This window comes from Oryzias latipes, chromosome 21 (genome assembly GCF_002234675.1).
Source record: "Oryzias latipes chromosome 21, ASM223467v1".
NCBI classification, from domain to species: Eukaryota; Metazoa; Chordata; class Actinopteri; order Beloniformes; family Adrianichthyidae; genus Oryzias; species Oryzias latipes.
Genome location: NC_019879.2, coordinates 16,489,561 through 16,495,565, shown reverse-complemented (window position 1 = coordinate 16,495,565; position 6,005 = coordinate 16,489,561). Strand labels below are relative to the sequence as shown.

General features: G+C 36.5%; 2 protein-coding genes across 2 annotated transcripts; both read right to left on the bottom strand.

Moving 5' to 3' along the window:
* Positions 1-510: 510 nt before the first annotated feature.
* On the bottom strand, positions 511-1,882 carry LOC101160273. Its single transcript, XM_011489888.2, has 4 exons — positions 1,792-1,882; positions 1,576-1,622; positions 1,140-1,477; positions 511-862 (listed from the first exon to the last, which is right to left on the bottom strand). The coding sequence occupies exons 1-4, from the start codon at positions 1,865-1,867 to the stop codon at positions 820-822; spliced, it is 504 nt and encodes a 167-aa protein (XP_011488190.1). The 5' UTR covers positions 1,868-1,882; the 3' UTR covers positions 511-819.
* A 1,610-nt stretch (positions 1,883-3,492) lies between these two features.
* On the bottom strand, positions 3,493-4,758 carry LOC101160029 (microtubule-associated protein 4). The gene is made up of 4 exons (XM_004081671.3): positions 4,671-4,758; positions 4,419-4,485; positions 3,864-4,318; positions 3,493-3,708 (listed from the first exon to the last, which is right to left on the bottom strand). Exons 3-4 carry the CDS (start codon positions 4,304-4,306, stop codon positions 3,651-3,653), a joined length of 501 nt encoding a protein of 166 aa, XP_004081719.1. The 5' UTR covers positions 4,307-4,318; positions 4,419-4,485; positions 4,671-4,758; the 3' UTR covers positions 3,493-3,650.
* Between the last annotated feature and the right edge of the window lie 1,247 nt (positions 4,759-6,005).

Below are 6,005 nucleotides of genomic sequence, written 5' to 3'. Positions count from 1 at the left end.
TGAGTTTTACGCACACTGCCCCCTATAGGCCCATGAGGGAGTACCATGTCCTAAAATAATTTGACCGTTGATCCAAAAAAAGAAGAAAATGTTATTTTTAAAAACTTGACTTCTTAAAAAAATTGACTGTAACTACCATAAAAACACGAAATTTACAGAATGTGTTTTAATTAATATACCAATCTTTAAAAAATATGTTATGTTGTTATTTTAATTTGCAACAGGCTTTGATTTTAAAACAACTTATGATGCAGAATATTGTCTTCAAGATACTTTTTAATCTTTATAGCTGATTTCTATTAGTCTCTGCAAATATCAAACCCTTACAGTGCAATAATAAAATGTTGTACATAGTGATTTGTAAGCATATTTTAACTGCACGAGCTATCAAAGGACGATAAGAACAATAAAGCCAGCAGGGTGTGCCACAGTCAGGGAGGAGGAAAGCAAACATTGTCAGCCAGCTTCACTTGGGCAACTGAAAAGCGGAATAAACAAATGAAAAGACTATTTTCTTGTAGAACAGATGAATCACTTTTATTATTTTTTTAAAGTTATGGAGGAAATTTCAAAACTACAACATATAAGATATTTATTGTTCTACATCAGAATGTCAGTTTTCAGAAAAGGTCCTGTCTGCTATGTTGTTAAAAAAATAAACATTTTATCTTTTACATGACTTGAAAACTACAAACTGACTGATTGTTTCAGCATTTAGAATCAACATGATAACTTTTGCTCATTATGTTGAGTATGTCGAGCAGTAGAGGTTCCAGGGTTTTTGGTCATCAGTGGTCCTCTTCTGTTCAGTCCGAGAGTTCATCTAGTCAGAATCACTGCTGCTGCAGGAGCTGCTGGAAGACTATAAGAGAGGGATGAAACCAAAACACAATATTGGCTGATAAATCACTGTACGTAAAGGTAGTAAAAATGCAATGGAACACTAGGAATATCAAGTTATTTTTCATTGCTGTACCCTAAAATATTCAGTATCTATTTAAAACATCGAATACTTTCTTTTACATTTGGTTGTATTTTGCATCAAACTCATTTGCATGCAAGAGTTTAAAATTTACATGTTGTGATTTTTTTTAGATACGTTTAAATATAATTCGAAAGCTCTTGAAAAAGATTCTTACCCCATGGGTGTCTTTTCCTTTCTTATGACACTTGCCATGTTTGTGTCCATTTTTGTGCTTGTGCTTGTCCTTGTCCTTTTTCTTATGCTTGTCCTTGTGTCCGTGTCCATGGCATTGTTCATGGCCATGCGAGTGCCCATGTCCGTGGCCATGATCATGTCCGTGGCCATGACCATGTCCATGGCATTGCCCATGACCATGACCAGGTGCAGGGGGATATGCAGGGTTTCCGTGAATGGGAGGGCAGTTTGACTGAGGTGGAGGGTACATCTGAGGATTGTTGGGGTAGCCCCCAGGCACCTGAGGGTTGGCAGGGTAGCCACCTGGACACTGGTTTCCTTAGCATAATGAGAAGGGAAGAATGAGTTATCTAAAATGTTTTTTTAATCATAACTTTATTACTATTCACTCCCATATTTTAGTAAAGGTTTTTTACCTTGATTGTGACCGTACATTCTGAAACCTCACAACTAACTGTAGATTCTGAAAGAAAAGATAATTTCCTTAAAAAAATCAAACAACAAAGAAATCATTTATATAAAACAACTGACAAAAGAGTGACACAATAAAGTTCTAAATAATCAGTGTAAAGAACTTGCAATAAAAGAATGGAAATTTAGCAAAGGTTCAACATAGATAGAGGTAAGTTTACCGTGTTGAAAGGCAGATCCTCTGCTAGCTGTGACCAGCTTCCCCTTTTTATGGAAAGCTGTGAGGGGGCAACGCATTTATTACTTTATGACCCTCACACATCAGCATGTTTAATTATTAACATCTCAATATAGATTACAAATAGCCTTTTGTACAGACCTGCAAACACATGCCGATTTTACAACTTGGTCAGACCAATCACCCACTTTTCTTTCTTTTTCCATCCTTTTTTCAATATATCCAATAATAAGTTTTGCAAAAAAGATGCACCCTTTTTTTCTGCTTTAGTAGTTTATTCATTTGCAGCATTAAGACAAGTATGTCAGTTAAAAATAAAAGAGGCTTGTTTTCCTACATGCAGCAGCTAACACCCTTGATGACCTTTGTCTGACTGAGTTTTATGTTTTTAAAGTCAACACCATTCATAAACACTCAAGTGCAAAGCTGCAACATGGACTAAGAAATCAATTGAAAGCAAAATGAAGACATCAGAGGTCTTGCTGAGATTATTTTAAAATGTACCATTTCATTCCACAAAAGGGAAAACAACTGTTTATAATGTATACGAATGTTATGGGAGTAGATTTTGGCTAAAGCTAAAATCACTGATGTCATGTGACTGTGCCTTACACGGAATGTCAGGGTGTGTACCTGAAAAACACCTTGGCACAAATGTCTATAACCTGTCTCATTCATCAATATCAAACAGAAGCAAACAGAGTAATACAAATCTTAAGGGCAAATTAAAACAGGCATGGAAAATGTATTACTTTGTCATTAAATGAAATTGTGAAATGCAGGAACTGCACTAAGCATGATGCAATTTGCACACAATTGACAAAGAGTTTGTACTTCTCACATATTAGCAGATTAGTATATGTATGTGGCTAAACTTAAAGCTTATCACTTCACATTTAACATTGACTTTAATATTGTTTTTCTCACATTAGTCCTTAACATGAGCAGTAATACACTGCAAAAACAGAAAACAGGTCTCTTAGAAAAAGGTCAAACATTCTAATCTTACTGGCAAATTTTAGTAAAACAGAAAAATGCCAATGGAGTAAGAAAAATGGTCATACCAAGAATTTTTATTGTGAGGGAAAAATCTTTTCTTTGAGACATGCTTTTTCAAACTAAGAATATTTTGCTATTAAAAACTTTCTCAATAAGATTATTTTTCTTGCAAAACACAAAATAAGACAAATTTCCTTGAAAAAGGGGGCTTTTTGCTTTATTAATGTTCCCTTTTTGCAGTGTACAGAAGCTGCTTTTTATTCATGATTAGAATGGTCTTTGAACCCATCTGTGCAGCTTTTTATAATAAAAGTGGCCAGTGTTCCAGGAAAGGTCCAAGTAAGGCATCAAAAACAAGTACACCCACATTGTGTGTCTATGGTTGGGAATATTTTACATTGTTGTGACACATTCCATTGGCCACAGTTTCAAACCCTAAACATTAAAACTGTCTGTTAACCTCTGTCCTCTCATTGCAGTTTTCAATAGAAATCTTCAGTCTATAAATTCTGCATTTCAGTTGTCTTTCTAGACAGCAAGATGGCACAGTTTGATCAAGTTTTTAGGTTCCATGCACAAGTCTTAACAGACCTGTTTATAATGCCACAATGTAGTCAAAGAGAAGGGAGTGTAATCTAAAGTGTCATGTGTCATTCAAAAAAAATAAAAACAGCATTGCACCAGTCTTTGTTATATTTCAACATTTATTTTATGACTCAGTATAAATCCAGAAAAAACAGCAAAAGCCAGATGCAATTGAGTTAAAAGCAATCAGGATATATCAGGATAGTCAAACTTGATGCTCAAACCAGAAAGAGACTCGTTGTTTGTTACACGTGTCTTTTAAAGGACGGTTTCCAGAAGTCTAGTCAGAGTCACTGCTGCAGGAACTACTGGAAGACTATAGGTGGAAACAAGAGAAACAGGTTATTAACATTTCTCAACACAGAAACAACCAAGCTAATTAGAGATTATAATGCATAAATGTTGTTTGCTCGTATGCATCATTTAGAAAAATAATGCACTCTCTACAATAGGCTGCCATGAATTTCTCACCCCGTGACAATCCTTGCCCTTCTTGTGGCATCCTTTATGCTTGTGACCCTGCTTGTGCTTGCACCTACGCCCGTGCCCATGTCCATGACCATGACCATGACCATGACCATGACCATGACCATGACCGTGTCCGTGTCCATGTCCATGTCCATGTCCATGGCCGTGGCCATGACCGTGACCATGTTCATGTCCATGTCCATGTCCATGTCCATGTCCATGTCCATGTTCATGGCCCTGTCCTTGACAGGCTCCAGGTCCGGGACCAAAGCCATGGCTCTGTCCTTGGTAGGGTCCAGGTCCGGGGCCAAAGCCATGGCTCTGTCCTTGGTAGGGTCCAGGTCCGGGGCCAAAGCCATGGCTCTGTCCTTGACAGGCTCCAGGTCCGGGACCAAAGCCATGGCTCTGTCCTTGGTAGGTTCCAGGTCCGGGGCCAAAGCCTCCATCACAATGCCCTCCTGGAATATATTACAAATGAGTACTCCAAAGCAAATGCTGACTACACCATGTGTAGCCTTAACAACTGGAAAATAGAAATGTCAAAATAAAATTACATACCCTGCCTCTCCATTTTAATTTTAGAGTTGCCCACACACTCAAGAGTTTACCCAGACAGTCACCTGGTCTGAAAGAAATAAAATGTTAGTTAACTTACCACAATAACTTACAGTAAATCTAAAATGCAAAAGTAAAGGTGCCGTGGAATTTCTGCACAAATCAAAACTGCAGCTTCCAGATTATCATGTTCTACTTTACATTTTTACTGTTACAGTACATCACAGGAAAACAGTTCCACAAAGGTCAACCTACTGAGCACAGGTGAGCCAATCTGCAAACCTGAAGAGAACCTGCTGCTCTTTTAATATGAAGCCACACCTCAGCCTGACCCAGTCCTCTCCTCTTCATCAAAACCTGAAAATCCTGATATGGTGAAAGTGTTGTTTTTCATCCTTACAACACACACATACAATGACATATCTGCTGTTAGATTAAGCTTGAGATTGATGTTGTTTTAAAAATGCTTTCACAACAGAATTCTTTAAAAAAAAAAACTTTGCAGTGTTTTCTCACTGTCAAAATCTCTGATGCTATCAGATAACAGAACAAGTGTCGTAGCATTTTTCCAATCCACTTGCAGTCATGCACTGCAGAGCAAACAATAAGACTTTTCAACACACTATTTTAAGCCTGACAAAAAAATACATCGAGCTTATTTTGTAATTGAAACTAAAAGAAAAAGAATATTTTAAGTCATCTCAGGTTTTAAAGGAGCACATCTCATCTCTTAAAAGACATTTTTTAAGAGAAATCCAAAGTTAAAGAAGCATTTAGTTCATTATTAAAAAATATTTTTAAATAAATTTTTCTTGGTGCACTGCTGTTTTTTCAATCCCAAACAATGGCCTTCCTATGTGTTTGTCCTGTTTAAAATCAGAAAAGTTTTTAAACAACTTCCCATTGTAAAATTAATTATTTAAATGAGTTGAAGTACTGACTCTTAAAAGTCTAATTTAGATATTCTGAATAAGTAAGTTCAACAAGACTACCTTTGTTTTGTATTTGTATTGTTGGAGACTTTCACAGGTAAAAATGACCTTTTTTGGATACATTTTCTAAAGATAAGTCAGATTTTGTCTTAGTATAATGTTATCTGCAGTCTGTATATAAAGTGTAATAGGTTAATTTTACTAGATATTAGTCAAATACACTTGATCATATGAAATGTTGGAGTGGGCAGGAGCAGAGAATGGTGGGAAAATTGTAGAGGTCAGAGGGCAAGGTGACTTTAATGATAAAGAGTGAGCAGGAGGTAGGTGTTTTTAAAAAGATAAGGGATGGAGTATTAGAAAAAGACCAGGAAGAAATAAAGGAGTAAGAAAAAAAGATGACTAAATGAATGACAGAATTGTGTGAGTAAGGTGTTTTCATGCAGTTACTGGTAGAAGGGATTAAGAAAACAAATGATGGGGTAATGGGTGGGGTTGAGGAAAAAAATCAATACATGGATGGTTGATTCACCTGAGTTTGAATAGACATGTCAGGTGATTGGGCAATGTTGTCAGGTGGTTGAGGCACAGTCCTGCACTTTAGAACTGTATTACCTTTATTTGTTTAAACTGACATCACTTCCTGTAAAGATATCAG